Below are 21,966 nucleotides of genomic sequence, written 5' to 3'. Positions count from 1 at the left end.
AAATAAATAGATTGGTAATAAGGTCTTGTGAATATTATTTAATTGCATCTGTAATGCCTACAATATCATGCAAAGACTATTGATCTATTGATTAGCTGATACTGAAAAATAGATTAAATTGATGTTAAAAAGTCAAGATTGTTACATTTATAATTTTTGAGTACAAAATTCTAAAAAGAAAGGCCATCCAACTAAAGAAGAGTTCTTGTGTTTACTACGAGTAAAAGAGACTTGAAGGAAAATACAGAAAGTAGAAAGAAAGGAAAACTAGCTGTAAGATTACATAGTAGGACAAGAAAAAACAAAACAAAACAAAACAAAAACGGGCTTGGCAGTAGGGACTCTGGAGTTCCATCCCTAGCTTTGCTAATAATTAACTAAGGACAAGTCACTTAAACCTTTTCAACTTTTGCCTTTTAATCTTAAAATGAAGTGTTGTTTTATTGCTTTGTTTTTTAATCAAAAGATCTCTGAGGTCATCTCTATCTCTGAAAACCTATAACTAAGATAACTAAGGGAGGAAAAGAACTTAGGAATTTAATATGAGATGCTTTCTAAAGTATGTAAGTGATATAAAAATATAAAATCTCACAGAAAATTTGAGAATCTTTATTTTGTATGCTGGCAAAATAAATTCTTGCTTTCACATATTCATTTATTCCTTCATTTACCAATCTTGGTTGCTGTGATCTTTTGATAACTATAAATTTAACATTTGTTTCATGAAGTTTCTCTGCTCTCTTTTCCTTGAAAGAAATCAAAGCAACCACTGTCTGGAACCCTCGCTACTCACTGGATGACTTCCCTAGCCAAGGCTGGCAGTGGAAGCTCTCTAGGTTCCCCAAGCTTTTCTCGGGATTTCCTGTGGACACTTCCTGTTTGCTAGCACCTACTTACAGCACTGAATTATTACTTTTCTGCTGGCTAAAAAAATAGTAACAGCAAATAAAGCAATTGATTCACCTGTAATTATCCCCTAAACTACCCTAATGTTTATAATATGCTTTGAGTCAACTTGTAGATAGTTTTGACACAACATAGACACACTGTCAATGGCATTGCATTTTCTGATGTACTTGGAAGAATAAAACACTCTTCTCATGGACAACAGGTAAAATAATCTTTGGCCAGAATCTCCATGATTTGAATCATAGTTTCTTTATCCCTGCCAGTACTAATCCTTCCAGAGTGCTGTATTAAAGGGCTAAATCATAAGTATCCTAGTTTTCTCCTACATTACTTGCACCAAAGGCATCCAACTACCTTACATAAGGTTATATACAGGATGGGCGGGTAACTCCCAGTTTTCCTCTGCCATCTTTCTTCATTCTCTGGTGCTACCTTATGGGTAGTGCAAATCACAGCTTCCCAGAGTACCTTCTAGGAAGCTGCCAGGTTGCCCAAAGACAAGGCGATTATGTAGCATTATACAGGGAATATCCAGAACTGGTCTCCGAAGGAGGTATCCTAGTAGACATCTGATTTTCCTTTAGATGCATTTGCACAGATTTGTTCACCCAATTTATGTTACAATTTAGTTGCAATTTGCTTATATTGACAGAATCAGAGTCAGCACACAAAGACAGCAGACAGTAGAGAGCTTAAATTGCTGTGTCAAAATACCATGGGAAGATAAATAAACCCACAGGGCAAAAGCAAGAAGTTGGCAATGCCAGAATGGAACAAATAGGATGCCCAGGGAAGAGAGGAGCCCTGAATTTTTGGAGATTACTGCATGATTTTTTTTCTAACAGAAGATCTATGAGTTTGCTTTTGAGTAGGGATGGAATATATCAGACTGGACAATTTCCACCCAGTATCTCCAACTTGCCTTGATAACTCTGCTCTGTGCTCACTTCCGGACATCACGCTTTAATAAAGATATTGATAAATTATAGTGTTCTGAGAGAATAACTAATATGCAAAATCAGAGCAGTGCAACAACTTTAGATTACATAACATGAAGAAAATGGCATGTATGTATGTATGTATGAAAATGGGGGATGTATGTTTAGTGTGAAACAAAGAACTCTGAGAAAAGAGAACCATCTTCAAAGCATAAGAGGTGATGTCAAAGCAAAGGAGAATTAGAATTATCCCATGTTTCTCCACAAATAGAAACCTGTTGTGATAAGTTGTCAGGGGTCCTCAAACTTTTTAAAGGGGGGGTTGCAGTTCACTGTCCCTCAGACCGTGGGAGGGCCGTTGCAGAACCACTGGAGAGTGCAGTGCACATTCCACACAAGGGCACTGTGGGCCGGGTGAGTTGGCTGCTAAGCAGGACAGGCAGTGGGGGCAAAAACACCCGGCGCCAGATAAATGTCCTCATCAGGCGGCTTGTGGCCTGCAGGCAGTAGTTTGAGGACTCCTGATTGGATCTTAGCACAAGATTAAAAATGAGCCCTAAGAACTTCTCTTTCAATGAAATGGATTCTTGGACAACGTGGGCTAAGAGCGCGTTAGATTTACATCTTCTTTCTCCCCAGACCAGAGGACGGTGGGGAGGGAGCACAGAGGGCTCAACGAACAGTTAGTATCTGTGTTATTCTTTCCTTGAGGCATCTCCTGAGGATCCTTCTAAGAGCTCTTTTCTTCTGAAGAAGAAAACAATGTTTTATAACTGAATTCCAGGTTGTCTCTGGTCTTCAGATAAGCCGGGTTTCTCAGGCCCCGCCCGGCACACGCTCAGCGCGCACGACAGCGCGCACGAAACCACAGCAGGCCCCTCTGCGCCTTCCACGGCAGACGCTGGCCGCGCTGTGGCACAGGAAGGCTCGGAGACCCGCCACTTCCCCAGGAGCCCAGGCCTTGATCAGAAGCAGCTCGACCAGGCAGGAGGAAGTGAAATCCTCATCCGGAAACTGCGGCTTGTGGACTCGGGGTACAGCCCTGAAGATGGGCGCCCCGAAGAGGGGCCCTCCCCGCCCCGCCAACCCAGGGGACAGGAATGCAGAGGCCACAGTGTGCTTGGAAGGACAGGGCAGCACCGAGGCCCGGGGGGAGCCAGCCCAGCATCCTCCCGAGGGCCGCGGCCGAGCCGAGCTGCGCGCAGGGCCGCCACCTCCGCGAGGGCTCGCGCCGGCGCCCAGTGGCCCTGGAGTTCCGCCCTCGAGGCTTCCCGGCTGTCTCAGCTCCTCCAGGGCCAAGGATGAGCTGAGTAGGTGGGCTGCCTTCCTGTTCTACCCCGGGGGACGCTGATGTCACAGCCCAGCCCTGCGAACCTGTCCCCTTCTGCTAGGCTTCTGCCATGGAGGTAGCCTCGACAACCTGATCCAGACCCCACGATCCTGCAGAGAAAAAGCCACTGTCCATTCAAAGGGCCCAGACAGTCAGAGAGAGGAGGATGCCCAGTCCAGACATGCCATGGGAGGGAGCAGAGAGAACACCTGATTGAAACAATAACACCTGGTGAAAGCAATAGCACTGATACAGGGGTTCAAGGCACTGCAAGAGAAGATGTCCTAAAGCTGATACAATGATGCTGGAACTAAGAAACTGAATAGATAAATGTAAAGGAGGATGGTCCTTGTTGAGACTGGTTAATGAATATGAGGCTAGTGGTCATAAGCAAAAGACATATCAGAACACTTAGCAAACATATAAAAGGGGTGGAAATATGAATGAAAATAAAAGAGGGTAGATCCTGGAGACCAAACACTCAAATGAAGGATGTTTCAAAAGGGGAAAAAATATTTGGAGGATATTTAAAAATAAACAATAATTAAGGAAATATGAGCTACAAATTTACCTTGTTGAAGAAAAATATAAATCTACGAATTAAAATTGCTCACTAAGTGTGAGACTGGGTCGATAAGAAAAGTCACATTAAGTGTATTCTGATATAATTCTGAAACTCTGGGAAAGAGAAAAAAGATCTTCAAGAATCACAGCAATAAAGAATTAGGAAAACTTAGTTAAACAGGAGGAAAAAACCAGAAAACCAGATGGGCACCTCTCCTTGTAACTGCAATGTCAGAAGCCAGCAGTCAGAGAAGGAGCACTCACAAAGAGTGAGAAAGAAGGAGGCCACAGTCCAGGAACACTGTACAGGTATGATGGCCGTCGCTTTTCAGGGAGAAAAAGATATTTGAATATTGAAAACAATTTGCAGAATATTTTACACAAGTGCTCAATTTGAAAGCATTACTTGAGGAAAAACTAAAGAATAAGTGAAACAGAACAGACCACTTTAGGAAAAGGGAAAAGAAAGAGAAAACAGTGATGAGGAGTAAGGCAAACATCTTCTGCCTATCTACGCACACACCTATACATGTGTATACTTATACAGGTGTGAACCTAGACATGTACACACCTATAAATGCATGTACATGCCCATACGTGTGCACCCATACATGTACACAACCATATATACATATACATATATACAACCATGCATGCATATACCTATTTATATACACTCCTATACATGTACACACATGCATATACCTATACATGTAATACATATACACATATACATGTGCACACTTATGCATGTATACAGATATAGATGATATACCTTATATATTTAGGTATATAATGCATATGAAAATAATGCAAAAAATTGATAAGGCTAACCTGTGGGAGATAGCTCTAAATAACAGTAAATCAAAGTAACTGAATCAAAGGAAGTTTCCACATTAATAAAGTTCTCTCCATACAAGATCTGCGCGAGTGGGCAGTGCTCAGAAGGAGCATCACAGGTGAGACACAGCAGCTGTTCCTGTCACAGACAAGGGCCGTGGGACTGTTAGGAACCTGCTCCAGCACAATAAAGCCCACATACAAGAAAGCAAGCATGCTTCCACTGGGTACAGTGACGGAGCCTCTTCAAGCGGGAACAAGCCCAGGATGATCACTCTCACCATTGTTATCAGGCGGAATGTGCGGAGAGTTCACACACATTGATTAAAGGACAAGGACTATAAAAACACGACGCACAGAGGAGCGAATCCCCAAACCAACAACCATGGAAAGGGTTGTTCAAACATATCAATACAGAAATTCAAATTGAAAATAAATTTGAGACAATTAAGTTTTTCCTCGCTGGACTATCAAACAACCAAGAGCTATAACACCAGTTGTTGGTGAAAAGTGGTTATTCATATAATTGTTCGTGGAATTGTAAAGCACAACTTTTTAGAAATATATCTGACATTTTTTTGTGAACACCATGCCAAATATTTTATTTTTATTTATTTATTTTTTTTTATTTTAGCGTATTATTGGGGTACAAGTGCTAAGGTTACATATATTGCCCATGCCCCCCTCTCCCTTCGAGTAAGAGTATTAAGCGTGTCCATCCCCCAAATGTTGCACATCTTACTCGTTGTGGTTGTATATACCCATCCCCTCCTCCCCCCTCCCACCCTCCCGATACCCAATAAATGTTACTCCTAAATGTCCACTTAGGTGTTGATCCATTAATACTAATTTGCTGGTGAGTACATGTGGTGCTTGTTTTTCCATTCTTGAAATACTTCACTTAGTAGAATGAGTTCCAGCTCTATCCAGGAAAATACAAGAGGTGCTATATTACCATTGTTTCTTAAAGCTGAGTAGTATTCCATGGTATACATATACCACATTTTATTAATCCACTCATGAATTGATGGGCACTTGGGTTGTTTCCACAGCTTTGCAATTGTGAATTGTGCTGCTATAAACATTCAAGTGCAGGTGTCTTTTTTATAAAGTGACTTTTGATCTTTTGGGTAGATGCACAGTAGTGGAATTACTGGATCAAATGGTAGATCTACTTGTATTGCTTTGAGGTATCTCCATATTGCTTTCCACAGAGGTAGAACTAGTTTGAGGTCCCACCAGCAGTGTAGGAGTGTTCCTGTCTCTCCGCATCCACACCAGCATTTGGGAACTTTTTGATAAAGGCCATTCTCACTGGAGTTAAGTGATATCTCATTGTGGTTTTGATTTGCATTTCCCTGATGATTAGAGATGTTGAGCATTTTTTCATATGTTTGCTGGCCATTATTCTGTCTTCTTTAGAGAAGTTTCTGTTCATGTCTTTTGCCCATCTTTTGATAGAGTTGTTTGATTTTTTCTTGCTGATTTTCCTGAGTTCTAAATAGATTCTAGTTATCAGCCCTTTATCAGATGTGTAGCTTGTGAAAATATTCTCCCTTTCTGTGGGTTGTCTGTTTGCTCTCTTGACAATTTCTTTGGCTGTGCAGAAGCTTTTTAATTTGATCAGGTGCCATTTGTTTATTTTTGTTGCTGTTGTGATTGCGTTTGGGGTCTTCTTCATAAATTCTTTGCCAAGGCCAATGTCTAGAAGAGTATTTCCAACATTTTCCTCTAGAATTCTAATAGTTTCACACCTAAGGTTCAAGTCTGCTACCCAGCGTGAGTTGATTTTTGTGAGAGGTGAAAGGTGTGGGTCTTGTTTCAGTCTTCTACGTGTGTCTATCCAGTTTTCCTAGCACCATTTATTGAATAAGGATACTTTTTCCCAGTGTATGTTTTCGTCTGCTTTATTGAAGATTAGTTGGCTAGATGAGGATGGTTTTATATCTGGGCTCTCTGTTCTGTTCCACTGGTCAATGTCCCTGTTCTTGTGCCAGTCCAAACCAGTGTTAATTAGTATAGCCTTGTAGTATAGTTTGAAGTCTGGTAAATTGATACCTCCTATTTTGTTATTATTGCCTCGGATTGATTTTGCTATACAGGGTCTTCTCTGGTTCCATATGAAGCATAAAATTATTTTTTTTTGTATCTGTGAAAAATGATGATGGTATTTTGATAGGGATTGCATTGACTATGTAGGTCACTTTGGGTAGTGTAGACATTTTAACAATGTTGATTCTGCCGACCCATGAGCATGGTATATTCTTCCATCTGTTTACATCCTCTGCTATTTCCTTCTTCAGTGTTTCATAGTTCTCCCTATAGAGGTCTTTTAGATCCTTAGTTAAATATATTCCAAGGTAGTTTATTTTCTTTGTTGCTATTTTGAAGGGAATTGAGTCTTTGATTTGGTTCTCACTTTTACTGTTGTTGGCATATATAAATGCCTCTGATTTATGGGTATTGATTTTGTATCCTGAGACTTTACCAAATTCATTTATCAGATCCAGGAGTCTCATGGTTGAATCCTTGGGGTTTTCTAGGTATAATATCATGTGAGCAGCAAAGAGTGAGAGTTTGATCTCTTCTGCTCCCATTTGGATGCCCTTAATTCCACTCTCTTGTCTGATTGCTGTAGTGAGGACTTCCAGCACTATGTTGAACAGAAGTGGAGATAGTGGGCGGGCAACCTTGTCTTGTTCCAGTTCTAAGTGGGAATGCTTTCAGTTTTTGCCCATTTCAGTATGATATTGGCTGTGGGTTTGTCATATATGGCTTGTATCATTTTTAGGTAAGCCCCGTCTATGCCTATTTTGTTGAATGTTCTTATCATAAAAGGGTATTGAATTTGGTCAAATGCTTTCTCTGCATCTATTGAGAGGATCATATGGTCTTTGTTTTTGCTTCTTTTTATATGGCGAATTACATTTATAGATTTGCTTATGTTGAACCATCCCTGCCTCCCTGGGATGAAGCCCACTTGGTTGTGATGAATTATTTTCTTTTTTTTTTCTTTTTTTTTTTTTTTTTTTGAGACAGAGTCTCACTTTGTTGTCCAGGCTAGAGTGAGTGCCGTGGCATCAGCCTAGCTCACAGCAACCTCAAACTCCTGGGCTTGAGTGATCCTTCTGCCTCAGCCTCCCGAGTAGCTGGGACTACAGGCATGCGCCACCATGCCCGGCTAATTTTTTTTTATATATATATCAGTTGGCCAATTAATTTCTTTCTATTTATAGTAGAGACGGGGTCTCGCTCTTGCTCAGGCTGGTTTTGAACTCCTGACCTTGAGCAATCCGCCCGCCTCGGCCTCCCAAGAGCTAGGATTACAGGCGTGAGCCACCGCGCCCGGCCAATTATTTTCTTGACAAGCACCTGGATTCAATCGCTAGGATTTTGTTGAGAATTTTTGCATGTATATTAATAAGGGATATTGGTCTGTAGTTTTCTTTTTTTGTTGCATCCTTTCCTGGTTTTGGTATCAGGGCTATATTCACTTTATAAAATGTGTCAGGGAGAATGCCATCCTTCTCAATGTTGTGGAATAATTTCTGCAGGATAGGCACCAGTTCTTTGTAGGTGTGGTAAAATGCGGGTGTGAAAGCATCTGGTCCAGGACTTTACTTTTTAGGAATGTTTTTTATTGCTGTTTCAATTTCAGTACTTGATATTGGTCTGTTCAGGAATTCTATTTCTTCCTGGTTGAGCCTAGGGAAGCTGTGTGTTTCTAATAAATTGCCCATTTCCTCCACATTTTCCAGTTTGTGTACATAGAGGTTTTTGTAGTATTCATAAATTATATCTTGTATCTCCATGGCATCAGTTGTAATTTCTCCTTTATTGTTCCTGATGGAGCTTATTAGAGATTTTTCTTTTCTGCTTTTCGTTAGTCTCGCCAATGGTGTGTCAATTTTGTTTATTTTTTCAAAGAACCAACTTTTTGTTTTATTAATCTTCTGTATAGTTTCCCTGTTGTCAAATTCATTTAGTTCTGATTTGATCTTAATGATTTCACTTCTACTGGGTTTGGGGTTGGTCTGTTCTCCTTTTCCAGCTCTTTGAGATGATTCATTAGGTTATCTATTTGTGATCTTTGGACTTTGGGATACAGGCATTTATGGAAATACACTTTCCTCTTAAGACTGCTTTAGCTGTGTCCCACAGGTTTTGGTAACTTGTGTCACCTTTGTTGTTTAGTTCAAAGAATCTTTTGATTTCCATCTTGATTTCCTTGTTTATGAAGTGATCATTCAGCAGAAGGTTGTTTAGTTTCTCTGACTTTGTGTAGAAATGAGGACTCCTGTTAGGTTTGATTTCTACATTTATTCCATTGTGGTCTGAAAAGATACATGGTATAATTTCTATTTTTTTAAATTGTTTGAGACATGCTTTGTGTCCTAAGATATGGCCAATCTTAGAGAATGTCTCATGAGCTGATGAGAAGAATGTATATTCAGTGGTTTTGGGGTAGAATGTCCTGTAAATGTCAGTCAGGCCCATTTGTTCTAGGGTTCTTTTTAAGTCCATTATTTCTTTGTTGATTTTCTGTTTGGAAGATCTGTCCTGTGCCGTCAGTAGGGTGTTAAAGACTCCAACTATTATGGTGTTGCTGTTTATCCATTTGTTTAGATCCAGTAGGGTTTGATTTATCAATCTGAGTGCACCTAGGTTGGTTGCATATATATTTAGAATTGTTAGGTCCTCTCGTTCAACTGTACCCTTCACCATTATATAGTGACCTTCTTTGTCTTTTATTATTTTTGTTGATTTATAAACTAAGTTATCTGTAATCAGCACTGCCATGCCAGCTTTCTTTTGGCTTCCATTTGCTTGAAATATTGTTCTTCACCCCTTTACCTTTAGTCTAATGGCATCTTTGCAGGTTAGGTGTGTTTCCTGAAAGCAGAAGATACTTGGCTTGTGTTTTTTTATCCATTCGGCCAGCCTATGTCTCTTGAGTGGGGAGTTCAAGCCATTCCCATTTATTGAGAGCACTGATAGGTGGAGCCGATTTCTGTTCATTATGTTGGGTTGAACTTTGTTGCTTTGTTTTCTCTCTTGAGCCATTGTGGTATCTGGGCTTTGATCTTTAGCTTTGAGTAGATTTACATTCATGAATGTTTATCATGCTGATCTGTGGGTAACATTGTTTTGAGTACTTCTTGAAGGGCTGGTCTTGTCTTGGTGAATTCCCTCAGTCTTTGCTTATCTGAGAATGTCTTGATTTATCCTTCATATACAAAACTTAGTTTTTCAGGGAATAAGATTCTAGGCTGGGCATTGTTTTGTTTCAGGAGACTGAGAATGGGGCCCCAGTCTCTCCTTGCTTGTAAAGTCTCAGTAGAGAAGTCTGGTGTTATTTGAATTGGCTTTCGCCTATATGTTACTTGCTTCTTTCGTCTTACAACTCTTAGAAGGGCCTGTTTAGTTGATATTTTGGTCAGTCTGATGACTGGATGTTGTGAAGTCTTCCTGTTTGCATTGAATCTCCCAGGGGTCCTCTGAGCTTCTTGAACTTGTATATCAAGATTTTTAGCAAGGCTTGGGAAATTTTCCTCTATTATAGCTTCAAATAGCTTGTCCTACCCTTGGGTGTTTTCTTCTTCCTCTTCTGGTAACCCTATGACCCTCACATTAGATTTCTTCACATAGTCCCACATCTCTTGTAGGCTTTGCTCTTTTCTCTTGTTTCTCTACTCTATCTCTGTGACTGATTTATTTAATTGGAAGGTGTTATTTTTAATCTCTGAGATTCTTTCTTCTGTTTGATCTACCCTGTTTTTGAGGCTTTCCACTATGTTTTGTAATTCCCTGAATTGATTCTTCATTTCCAGGAGTTCAGTTAAACTTTTCTTCATTGTGTCAATTTCTTTAGTGAACTCTTGTTCCAGGTCCTAGAGGCTTTTTGTGGTTTCTTTGTTTTGGTTATTGAGTTGTTCTTTCAGGTCGTTAAATTTTCTTATGATCCACATTTGAAATTCCTCTTCTGTCATTCTGGTTGCCTGATTTTGGTTGGTGTCCATTTCTAAGGGGCTGGTGCTCCTATCTGGGAGTGTGATATCCATTTGGTTCTTCATATTCCCAGAGTTCCTTTGCTGATTTCTTCCCATCTCAATCAGTTGTTGCTTCTTTCTTTTAGGTTTTCGTGTGGGTATTCATATGCCTTATTTAGTTTCTGAGCTGGTAGATGGTGTCTGTGGGTGAGATTCGACCACTCTCTGCATGATGAGTCAGTAGGTGCCGTGAAAACGGTGTTCAGAATGTCCTCCCTGTCAGTAGGTGGTGCTTGCTTGGAGGAACAGGCTACGCTGTTGTTTTTGTGTCCTGTATCCAGCTCTTGTTCCCCTGGAGAGGCACTCTAGTGCCTCAGGTGGTGGATGGGGCCCTGGGACTTCCAGGTGTGTCCTTTTCTCCCCCTCAGTGAAGGCTCCTCTGGGAATGAGTCTGGGCAGAGCTGGGTTGGATAAGCCTGCCCTCAAGCACTACCAATGCCATTAGCAGGGGTCAAACTTCTATTCTCTGCTTCCAGGAAAACTTGCCAGGGAGGGGCTGGAATGGCCCCACTCAGTGAGAAAGTCTGCATGTGGGGGGGTGCTAAGACTCGCAGTTTGGAGCAAGCCTCGCTTCTTTCCACCCTCCCCAACTCCGCAGCTACTCCTGGGCCTCTGCCAGCAGGCCAGACCACACGCCACCAGGCCTCCCCGGATTTTGATGCCTGCAGGGAGGTTCCCTGCGCAGAAACACTGCCTGGGCTGGGCGCACGGCCTCCCTTTGGGAGGAGGGTTGCCCTCTAGGATGCTGATTTGTCCCTGAAGGCACACACACCTCAGTAGGCTGTTCCTGTATATTCCTTCTGTGCCCCGGGCAATGTGAGACCTGGGTGCACGGGATCTGGTCTGCAGGTCTGACCTCTGGGCCCCAGAGTTCAAACTATATCCCCACCAGGAAGAGGAGTGCCAGTCTCAATTCACCCACAGGGAGCCCAAGCTGGGTCTATGTCTCTCAGCCTCAGGGTCTGCCCTGTTCTCCTGGGAACACCGTGCCAGCAGCACCTGCAAGGGCTGGCGGGTAGGGAGCTCACAGTCTGAGTTCCCCTCAATCAGCTGTAGGACCCCAAAAGGGAAGGTCCCGTTCCCTGGAGGTGCCTCTAGCTGGTGGCTATATTATCTCTTTTGGCAGCCGCGGATAGGGTCGGCTTAGGGGAGAATCCTGACAACATTTTTAAATGAAAAAAATATATATATCCTTTTACTTAGCGACTTTACTTTTGGAATTATATCAGAATCCAGCCTAGGGAACTATAAGCAGTGATATGTAAAGTATGACTATATAAATTTTTTATATATACAAACATATCCAGTAAACACTAGTAAGCACTAATTAAAAGGAATTAATTATAGATTTATGGAATTACTTGGAGGAATTTATACAAAGTATGAAGAAAACATAAATGAACAACATAATGAGAATAGTTATGGGCAAAAAGAAAAACACAGACAACATGCTGTTTTAGAATTGTCTCTAGTTTCAGTGAAGAGAAACTTAAAATTCATGGATAAGAAAGGTAGAAAACAAAATTCAGTGAATGTGATGAATGATATGCGAAGCAAAAACCAAGTCAATTCCTCACACCCCACATTTCTTCCCAGCTTCATGGTCCACATGAGCCCACAGCATCACGGGAAGCTGCACAGATGCCAGCCTTATTTTTTGGGTCTTATACCTTCCCACCTATGAAGGCTGACAACATACAATGATGGAAATCTTGATTGCATTTACATTATCACCATTCTGAATAGATTCAACGTTAATTTTAATGTGTTTATGCATTTAGGAGAAGAAAAATTTTTCCAGGATTCTAAAATATTATAGTTAAATTTGGAATATGCTGATAATCAGTATTAACCAGTAGGGAACAGAACTAAACCACCCTGTTGAAAATAAAATTATTCTATAAAAGTAACATGAAGAGTTGAGAGTCAGTTTAATAATACCTTTCTTTCTAACAAAATAAACCACTAGGACCACTTAGAGTGGCCGCTTAAATCCTAAAGGAAGCTCTAATATTTTTCCCTAGGATAATGTCAGTGAAAGCAAATCATTTAAACACCATCATTTTATTCATCTATCTCTAAGAGCAAGATTAGCAAATCAGAGTGCAGAAATCTCCAACACGAGTGAAAACATGATGACAAAGACAAGCGTGCTGAGTAGCAAACATCATTTCTAGGTCCTTGTCTTGGGGTGCACAATGATGCAAGCACTTCTGGACCACATTCCATCAGGCCAGTAAAACGTGTGACCTGCCTCAAACTGCAGAGCCACAGCCTAAAAACTTGTTCCTTAGTGATATGCTGATTCATTCAGCCCCTAATTTACATACTGCAATATTTCTGTTAATTGCAAGGTAAAAGAAGCCCATGCCATAAGTAATTGGTCCACTTTTGAGCAATTACTAAACACCTTCATTTACAGTTTCTCATATTAGAATTTCTTTTGTTTTTCTGAAAAATCCATGCTTCTTAGTCACCAAGTACACTGAAAAATACATGTGCATCCATTTTCAATGGCTCTCATTATGCACATTACATTTCGATTGAAATCGCATTAGGTGTATTCATACCCTGGGGGGATTTTGCTACTGATGTGGCTTCTGAGCATCTTTGTATAAGGAAGAGATGTCTGCCATGTGCCCAGGCATGGTTTTGAGAATGACAGTGCTGTAATAAAAAAACACTGCATTTTTCTACCCTACTTAGTAGTACATATGTTTACTACTGGCTAATTAATTCCAGGAGACTTTTTTGAAGACACTTTCAGAGAAAGAATATTCTTACTATTGATTGGGACCAGAGATCTGAATAATAGGTATGCCTCAAACTCAAGATCCTCCGCTGCCCTTGCCCGTTAAGACTTTGCATGGCATTTTCTGTGACAAACATCACTTGTAATAAAAGCATTGCCTCTTAAATGACCAGAGGATCTCTCCTCTGGGTCCTTGGATGTGGAACAATGGCAATGGGAGGGGGTCGCCCTCAGTGAGCACCTGCTCAAGGCTCTGCACTGGGCACCCGTCTACAGGTGCCCCCAGGATGCAGTGGGCGTGAAGGAAAGTGCCGAGGACTCCAGCTGTGTGACCTTAGAAAAGGCACCCAGCCCCCAGGAGCCTCATTTTCCTCCAATGTAAAACAGGAATAATAACACCCACCCCTGACAGACTCATGACAATGGTATGAAATAGGCGTCTACAGGAATCACCTATGGCAGGCCAGAGGCGAGACCACCTGGAGATGCTACTTGTGGGCATAACGAGAGCTCAGCCTCCATCTCCGGCCGAGCCGCGGCTTCCACGCAGGGCGCAGCTCGGCCACCGCGGCCCACGCCCTGCCACGGCTCTGCTGTCTCCCTCGGCTCCGCAGCCGCGCCGGTGAGAGGCGCGGGAGAAGCGGCGAAGGGAGCGCGACTGGGGGCCGTTCACGCGGTGTGCATGCCGCCTCCCTGCTGCCCGCATTTGCAGAGTTGGAAATATTTCATAATTTCTGAACCTAATCGCCAAGAACTTGAGGAGAGGGAGAGAAGACCACCTTCCCCATGGTACTAAATGACTTCTTTTCCCTCTGTCCCATAAAGCACCCCCCAGGAAAAGGCAGCCACAACTCCGGAGTCACCGTGCTGATGTTTTCTCACATCTCTAGCAGTCGCCCGATTCCCTCCCCCGCCCCGCACACCCCCAGTGCGACTTCCGTACCAGGAACTGCCGTGCCATTCTGGGAGAACATCAGAGCCTCCGGCGCGGGCTCACGTGGGACAGGCAGGAGGCCGCTGTGGCCCGCAGGCTGTCGGCGCCCAGAGGAGCCCAAGTATCCTGCCATGTGGCAGACACCTGCTCACCTGTGAAAACAGCATGCTCTGCTGCCAAGCCACCACATCCTCCGTCCATTTCCTGGTGTCCGCGGTCAGCACATTGCTCCCCTGTCCCAGACCCTCCACGTTCCCGTGTGTGGACTCTGAGCAAGTCGTCTAAGGTTTTTGAGCCTCACTTTCATCTAAAAGCAACCCTCATTTCTTGAGGGTTACTGTGAGGACAAAATAGATGTCTACGAAGCTCCTAAGGGAGAGTTTGGCTCCTGATAGGGGACACGTGGATGTCACAGATTCTGTTGTGTCTCTAGGGAAAGGTTTTTCGTCTTTTTTTTTTTTTATCTGACTCTATCAAAATTTCCTCCTTTTCCCAATGAACACTGCTGCAACATCTCACGGAGAAAGCGCAGTCTAGGTGAGCCAGGTTACCTTGAACTGTCACTTCTCTCTGGCCAGCTGATGCCCAGGAGGTAGAGCTCTCTGGTGACCGGAGCGCGGCCTCGGCGGGGCGGCTGGCAGGCAGGGAGGCCGCGCAGAGCGCTCCGCCAGCTCGCCCCCCCCCCCCCGCCGGCTCGGCCCCCCCCCCCGCCGGCTCGCCCCCTCCCCACCGGCTCGCCCCCCCGGCCGGCTCCCCCCCCCCCGCCGGCTCGCCCCTCCCCCTGCCGGCTCCCCCCCCCGCCGGCTCGCCCCCCCCCCCCCGGCTCGCCCCGCCCCCCGCCGGCTCGCCCCCCCCCCCGCCGGCTCGCCCCCCCCCACAGGCTCACCCCCCCCCCCGCCGGCTCGCCTCCCCCCGCCGGCTCGCCCCCCCCCGCCGGCTCGCCTCCCCCCGCCGGCTCACCCCCCCCCGCCGGCTCACCCCCCCCCCGCCAGCTCGCCCCCCCGCAGGCTCCCCCCCCCCCGCCGCCGGCTCCCCCCCCCCCCGCAGGCTCACCCCCCCCCGCCGGCTCGCCCCCCCCGCAGGCTCACCCCCCCGCCGCCGGCTCCCCCCCCCCGCAGGCTCGCCCCCCGCAGGCTCACCCCCCCCCCCGCCGGCTCGCCCCCCCTTCCGTCCCGGCAAAGTCCGTGCCAAGCGGAAGAGGCCGGTGAACGCGGTGCCTGTGTCCTTCCTGATGTCCACCCGTCCTCACCCACCAGATTTCTAATAGGAAAGTTTGTGCTCTTGATTTTTGTTTTCTGTGAGTCTTTGCTTAAGTTGCGCAATGCTGGCCCTGGAAATGACACGAGTACGCGCACACGCACATCCAGAGGGCGCAGACATGTTCCCACCGGCCCTCGCGGCAGCCGTGCCCCACGCAAGGCGGCCGGGGCGACTCGCTGCAGCTCGGGTGGTCCTGCGGGCGTTCTGCCCCCTCAGAGACGGCTGCCGGACTTGCTGAGCGGCGTCACCATGGCCACAAAGCGCGCAGTGACGCCTGTTCCAGCTGAGCGAGCTGCATGGGGCAGACAGCCCAGGGTTCCATGCCGGACCCGGCAGTGGACCGAGAGGCGCGGAGTGGCGGGTCTGGCCCGGCCCGCTGCACGGCCACGGTCCGCGAGCAGAGATCCGGCGCACAAGAGGCACACGGAAAGGGTTGTGTGCGTTCTCTAACTAATGTGCTTTTAATTCCCTCCAGTATTCATAAGGTTCCTAAATTTCCATGCTTTACAACTATCACTGTCTACACAAGTTTTACAAAATGATTCAAAGTAATATGAAGATGTGTAAAAAAAGGCTCATTTTCACATTTAAACTCTATATAGAGTACCTTAGAAATTGTCTCAACAGTTTAATATTGACAAGTTTGCCTAAAAAGGAAATCGAGCTTTAGATATTTAATACAGACAATTCTGTTGTATCTACTGACTAATTAGAATAAACACATTCAAGCTTAAACGAAAGCACGTAGTTAAAAACCAGCTATTAAAGTGAGCCGTTGTGTCCATTCCCTCAGCAAACATCTGAACCCCACACGTGAGCGCTCTTGCATGCTGGACATACAAAGGGAAATTAAGACGCTAAACCGAAAAACCTGCTGTCACTCGCGTGGTATCACGTGCAGAACAGCGTCCCCCCAAATTCGTGTTGAAGTCCGATGCCCCCGTACCTCGGAAGGTGCCTATATTTGGAGATAGGACCACTAAAAAGGAAACTAAGGTACAATTAGATCGCGTGGGCCGCCCCACAGGACGCGCGCACGCCACGGCGCTCTACTGAGGACCAGGACGCCGAGGCCGGCACACTGCGCCTGCGCGGACCGGTTCCCGCCGGCCGGGGGCTGCTCGCGCCTGTTTCTCGGCTTGTCCTTGGCCGGTCTTGGAACAGAAAGGAGGTTACACGACTGGCTCAGTCAGCAGCCTGGCGTCTGCCGTGATTTCGTAAATCCAATGTAAGTAAAACGAACACTTTAGACAAACCGAGTCGTTCTGGAGCAGAGGTGCCCGTCAGTGTCCGCTGGGAGCGGCCTCGTCGCGGACTCTGCCGGCGGGTGGGGCCGGAGAACGTGGGCGGTCCCGGAGCGGGTGGGGGCCGGCCGGGCACACGCCCCAGGGGGAGCGGCCGGGGGCCGGCCCGGGGCACACGCCCCAGGGGGAGCGGCCGGGGGCCGGCCGGGGCACACGCCCCAGGGGGAGCGGCCGGGGGCCGTCCAGCGCGCGGGAGTCCGGCCTGCGTCCCCTTGACCGCCGGCCCGCCTTCGCAAGCGCGCTCCTCCTCGCCACGCGGAACTTGCAAAAGGAACGCTATCCGATACTGTCACTGGTCATAAAAGTTCTGTGACCAGATGCTATCTGCTATTTATTATAGTCGGTAAATTTTAAATCATGGAAAATATGGAACCACACTATAATGTTATTATACATATATTTAATATATTTTGGGTTATCAAAACAACCTTCGTAATCTTTACTAAATGCAACAGATAACCCTTCACCTATCTCCATCTCTTAGCCGCTGAAACGGGGTGACCAACAGGCACAGGCGTGTGGGTCCCACCCTTGTACCAGGGATCAGGTCTTCGACGGTAAGGGCGGGCCAGAGATCAAGGTCACCTGGAGTGCGTGCGGTACAACCTGGAACAGAGATGGGCACATGCCTGAGGCTGGAGGCGACGTTGAAACTATTCCTCATATGGATGAGTAGGAGGCATTATTTTATTTCAACCACACAGAAAGGAAAGATAATACTTTCATTAGCGTTTTTTTCATTTCACAGGTATAACAACTGAGATAAAGGCAATGAGATAAAGGAAGCACTGGGATCGCCCGGCTGGCAGGGAGCAGAGCTGCAGCCTAGCCAAGAGCATTGCACACCAAATGTGCACTGTCCGCTGTGTTATTCCTTATCATTATTCTCTAAGCATGTGAAATATAACTGTTTTTCTATATGAGTGTGCCTGTATTAATATATATGAATGCATCCAACTAATTCTTTCAGAGCATGTAGAAAATACAAACAAATTAAGCACTGAAAAATTTCCATGCAACTGAGTATGCTACATCTGCCTAAATGTCAGAGTGAAAACATAATTTATGGAGATGATAAGATAATAAGTGTTAGATAAATGTTCTCTTGCTAAAAAGCCAATGAGGATTTTATCTGGAATTTGAAGCAATTTTATTTTATTTTATTTTATTTTTTTTATTTATTTTTTTTTTCTTCCCTTCAGTGATGGATCAGAAGCAATTTTAAAAAACGAAACAACAAACAAGCAAAACACACACAATGCAAATGTTGATTATAAGACAAATAGGTTCAGACTCACCACCTTTGATTACTACTGGAGAAGCCACCCTGATTGTGTTTTATTTCCCTGTATGCTAATGGTAAACATGACACCAACTTAACCTGTCCCTTGCTTTATGCTGTCATTTATTTCATGCACATGATTACCTAGACCAGGGATGGGGAACCTGCCACCCTAAGGTCACATGTAGCCTTCGAAGTTCTTATGTGTGGCCTTTTGACTGAATACAGATTTTACACAACAAATCCTTTTATTTTTATTAATATATTTTTGTTTATCTTTCATATTTTATTTTATTTTTCAAATGAACATATTTAAAATACCAAAGAATAAAAGAAGTTTCAATGAAATAATCCTCCCAGATTAACCGGCACAATTAGAACATTAGTAAGCCATGAGGGCTAAATTGATGGCTGCTTCACTCATGAATTAGTTCTAACTTCCCCCGCCTGACTGGCGCCACTACCCCATGAGGCTGGTAGGTGAGAGTTTATGGGGGTCAAGTTCGCTAGTCTGTCAGTCAGCTTTTGACAGGGGTGCACCATGTTTCTGTTTAAAGTGGAATTTGTGAATAGTTTCACAGCTAGACAGTATTTTTTTAATTCTGTCTGCTTAACAGCCCATCATGTCAAAGAAGACCAAAATAATGCTGAAGGAAGAAAACAGATTTTTCAATTAGAATTGAAAATATTAATTGGGAATTGCAATATTATCGTGTTTCTGCTAAAGGTAAGATGATTTGCTTGCTTTGTGATACTGCAGTATCAACATTAAAGAAATTCAGAGCTCATCAGCATTATAACACTCATAAGGAACACAAATATTTTAATTAGAGGGAGAAACATGAAATGTTGTATTGCAGAAATTAAAAGATGAAAAGCAAGAGCAAAGAATTCTTTCAAGCAGCAATAAGACCTGGAAATATTGCCACTGAAGCAATTTGAAAAGTAGCTTATATATTCAGGGAAAAAAGGAAGCCATTCAGTGATGTAGAAATTGTGAAAGAATGCATTGTCAAAGCTGTAGGATGCTTAGACCCTGATAACATTTCAAAGTACAAACAATTGCCTCTTTCAAGGAGAACCATAACTGATCGGCATCATGCACTAACCTTCAACTTAACAGAAAAACTTCATGCAATACTTCAAAAGAAAAATGTATATCATTCAATTGCTTTGGATGAATCAACTGATACTACTCACTTGGCACAGGTTTTATACTTCATTCAGGTCATAACAGAAGACTTTGCTACAATGAGTTACTTGCTTTGGGCACTCTTGCAAATAGAACATGGGGAATAGATCTCTTCAACAACTTTCAAGATAAACGTGAAGTTGCACCGAATTTGGTAATTTAATCAGTGTATGTGCAGATAGTGTACCTTCCACGACAGGGAAACATGAAAGGTTTATTGTACAGATAAAACTATTAACAGATCCACATGCTCTCATTTCTTTTCATTGTATCTTGCATTGGGAAAATTTCTGCCCTACAGCTACTATTTTAAGTGACACTTTGCAAAAAGTTATAAGTATTGTTAACTATATTCATGCAAATGCAACACAGCATCATCAGTTTCCTAACATGCTAAAGTTGAACCATGAAGTATTCAGTGTGGATTTCCCACACCATTCTAAAATGCATTGGCTGTCACAGGGGCAGGTTAGCCAAGATTTTATCTGTGTGAGAATAGACAGTGAACTTTATGAACAACAGAATCAGCAATGTGAATTATTGAAACAAGATTTTTATAACAATGCAGCGTTTCTATGTGACATCATTTCAAATTAAAATGACTTGAATATTTCTTTGCAAGATAAAACTAAATATATATATGATATTTGGTAAAAAAAAATCTTAGCATTTTGGGAAAAAAACTATCTTTTTTCAAAAAACTTCTTCTTCAAAAGAAAATTTCTGATAAACATATTCCTCAGTTATCAAAAGTCATTGATGAGCAGGATGATATATGTGAATCATTTCAAGAATACTCAGGTGTTATAGACCTATTAATTGGAGAACACAGTGAAAGGTTCACTGGCTTTGAGAATCATGACATCACACCCAAATTAGCATTTCAGCCTCACCTAGTTGATATCACCAAGGCACCTAAAGAACTACAGATGGAACTAATTCAACTCTAAGTAGATGCCATTTTAAAGTCATTGTTTGATGCTAAGAAAGATTCAATTGAAATATGGAAAAATGCAGTAGAATACCCACACCTTCAGGGAGATGCCCCAAAAATGCTTTCTTGCTTTTCAATCACTTATTACTGCAAATCTTCATTCTCCTACCTAACCCAAATCAAGATGCCCTTAAGGTCACAAATGACGGACGCCATCTGGAGGACCAACTGAAACTGCCGACCTCCACCCTGCAACCAAATATTCAAACGCTTTCCAACAAAAGGCAGACACTACACAGTCATTAAAAGGTTAGTTAACTGTAAAATTAACAAACAATTTTCATTATTTGAAATTATTGAATATGTAATAGTTAGATTTTTAGAAAATAATGTACATTAAGTATATCTAAATGAAGTTTTGAATCTGGCCTTATATGATTATGGGTAAATTGAAGTCACCTTCCGACATGAAAAGGTTCCCCACTACTGCTCTAGGCTGCATATAGTTCATTTTTGCATGTTTTAACTGGGCATAAGTGGAAGCATAGTGTCCACACTTTCATTCTACTTTGTTTTCACTTCACTGTCAAATCTGTAGGGGCACTATCCCTTCTCTACTTACCTCCTTCTTTTCCAGAAAAAAAAAAAAAAAAAAAAGCTATCTCTGGATATTTTCAGACCTGTGATTGGTGTTGTAAACTTTCGAGTTTCCAGAACTACATTGGCAAGGTGGTACTTGGTGCTGAAGTTCTTCTTCCTAGAGGACTTCCCCCTTATATTTCATCTAAGTCCTGCCCTGCCCCCTTCGCTTTGTCTACAGAGATGATAAAATTGGCCTGTCCTTTGCGTACACCCACCGACTCCAGGTGCAAGTGCAGTTCCAGCGGCAGCTCTGTTGGAATATGTTGATTATTTTCAAACTTAAAGTAATTTGAAACTTGTGCCATTCTCAGCCTCCCACTAATTCTGAAGGTATGGGTCACATGCAATTGATACTTTGTGTCCTCTTTGTTGATCTTACAGCTTTGGAGGAGGCTGTGTTGAGAGATTCAAAACCCAGGGACAATCATTTTCCTAGAGCTAGCCTGAAAGCATGTATGTTTTTAAAATTTTTGTTAATATGATGAGTGTAAAATGATGATTCACTATGATTTTGCATTTTCCTGATTAATTATGCAGTCCAACATTATATGCTGATTGGGATTTTTTTTTCTAATGGGAAATGCTTATTTATACCTTTTGCTCATTTTTTAAATTGAGTTATATTTTTCTTTCTTACTCTTGGGAGTTCCCTATATATTATGGATGCTAATACTTTGTTATCTATGTCCAAATGTATTCTTCCATGTTTGTGGCACTTTTTAATCACTCTCATTACATTGAATTCTTATCAAAATATTTTAATTTTAAGATCAGTTTATCAAGTTTTAAAGTTTGCATTTATTGTATGTTATTTACAATTCCTTTCCTTACCCAATGCCATGAAGACAATCTCCCTCATTTTTTGTAAAGTTTTAAAATTTTTCCTCTAAAATTTAAGTACTTCATCTGTCTGGAATTGGTTTTCATATATGATGTGAGATAGGAATCCATACTCGTTTTTATCCGTTAATAGCCAGTTGTTACCACACCACTCATTGACTGTGTTCTCATTTCACACTAATGTGTCTTGAAGCT

General features: G+C 43.2%; 1 protein-coding gene across 1 annotated transcript in view; it reads right to left on the bottom strand.

Moving 5' to 3' along the window:
• PXDNL (peroxidasin like) overlaps positions 1 to 21,966 on the bottom strand; it is a 267,746-nt gene that overhangs the window by 39,109 nt on the left and 206,671 nt on the right. Inside the window, 6 exon segments of the mRNA XM_076005349.1 lie at positions 2,684 to 3,179; positions 15,636 to 15,805; positions 15,808 to 15,842; positions 15,844 to 15,893; positions 17,186 to 17,201; positions 17,349 to 17,475. Of these exon segments, the coding sequence (XP_075861464.1) occupies positions 2,684 to 3,179; positions 15,636 to 15,805; positions 15,808 to 15,842; positions 15,844 to 15,893; positions 17,186 to 17,201; positions 17,349 to 17,475 (894 nt within the window).

The sequence above is a fragment of the Microcebus murinus genome, chromosome 7 (genome assembly GCF_040939455.1).
Source record: "Microcebus murinus isolate Inina chromosome 7, M.murinus_Inina_mat1.0, whole genome shotgun sequence".
Lineage (NCBI taxonomy): Eukaryota > Metazoa > Chordata > Mammalia > Primates > Cheirogaleidae > Microcebus > Microcebus murinus.
The sequence above is the reverse complement of the archived record's forward strand: the minus strand, read 5'-3'. Positions and strand labels throughout refer to the sequence as shown.